This window comes from Berghia stephanieae, chromosome 2 (genome assembly GCF_034508935.2).
Source record: "Berghia stephanieae isolate SIO BIC M18660-M18661 chromosome 2, UCSD_Bste_1.3, whole genome shotgun sequence".
NCBI classification, from domain to species: Eukaryota; Metazoa; Mollusca; class Gastropoda; order Nudibranchia; family Aeolidiidae; genus Berghia; species Berghia stephanieae.
This window is the reverse complement of record NC_088361.1, coordinates 280,129-281,337: the sequence shown is the minus strand read 5'-3', so window position 1 is coordinate 281,337 and position 1,209 is coordinate 280,129. Positions and strand designations below refer to the sequence as shown.

At 33.9% G+C, this 1,209-nt stretch overlaps 1 protein-coding gene across 1 annotated transcript in view; it reads left to right on the top strand.

Annotated features, from left to right (window-relative positions):
• The window catches only part of LOC144966675 (uncharacterized), a 5,042-nt gene extending 4,359 nt beyond the window's left edge, over positions 1-683 (top strand). Inside the window, exon 6 of the mRNA XM_078903432.1 lies at positions 436-683. Within this exon, the coding sequence (XP_078759558.1) occupies positions 436-683 (248 nt within the window). The remainder of the gene's footprint in view (positions 1-435) is intronic.
• Positions 684-1,209: the final 526 nt, after the last annotated feature.

Here is a 1,209-nt window from a genome sequence, read left to right as displayed (position 1 = left end):
TGTAACCATTATTATTCATCGCCATCCTCATCATCATATATCATCATCCATCATCATAACAGCCAGCAGCAGCCAGCACCCTCCCCTTCTCATCATCATCATCATATCATCATCATCATCATCATCATCATCATCATCATCATCCAGGGAAACTGGCTAAGAAAATGGGGTTGGAAATGATAAGGAGGTTAAGGCATAGTATTGAGTTGACCTGGAAAAAAATGTGTATTGAAATGGAATGTGCGAGGAGCAGGCAACAAGTAATGTAAGTGGATGTGTATATTTGACATACTGACATTATCAAACCCTTAGTGGAAGCTTAAGGATCCAAGGAACAAGCTTTTATTTTGTTCCTCAAGTCTGTTTTTCTCAAAAGTTGCCTTGGTAAAAGATTACACGTTCCTGCTGTTTCCTCAAGTCTGTTTTTCTCAAAAGTTGCCTTGGTAAAAGATTACACGTTCCTGCTGTTTCCTCAAGTCTGTTTTTCTCAAAGTTGCCTTGGTAAAAGATTACACGTTCCTGCTGTTTCCTCAAGTCTGTTTTTCCTCAAAAGTTGCCTTGGTAAAAGATTACACGTTCCTGCTGTTTCCTCAAGTCTGTTTTTCTCAAAAGTTGCCTTGGTAAAAGATTACACGTTCCTGCTGTTTCCTCAAGTCTGTTTTTCTCAAAAGTTGCCTTGGTAAAAGATTACACGTTCCTGCTGTTTCCTCAAGTCTGTTTTTCTCAAAAGTTGCCTTGGTAAAAGATTACACGTTCCTGCTGTTTCCTCAAGTCTTTTTTTCTCAAAATTTGCCTTGGTAAAAGATTACACGTTCCTGCTGTTTCCTCAAGTCTGTTTTTCTCAAAAGTTGCCTTGGTAAAAGATTAAAACGTTCCTGCTTTAGCCACTTTTAAATAGCAATTTTGTACATCTTAGGCTCTTCAGAATGTCGACCTTTCAGAGCTATGGTATATATATATATATATATATATATATATATATATATATATATATATATATATATATATATATATATATATATACATATATATATATATACATACATATATATATATATATATATATATATATATATATAAGTGTGTATATATATATAAATATATATATATATATATATATAATATATATATCAAGGATTACTATTACTGAAAGGATTGACATGTGGAATCTTCAGCCCCCGCTAGTGGGGGCCATTGGTTGGTTAACGA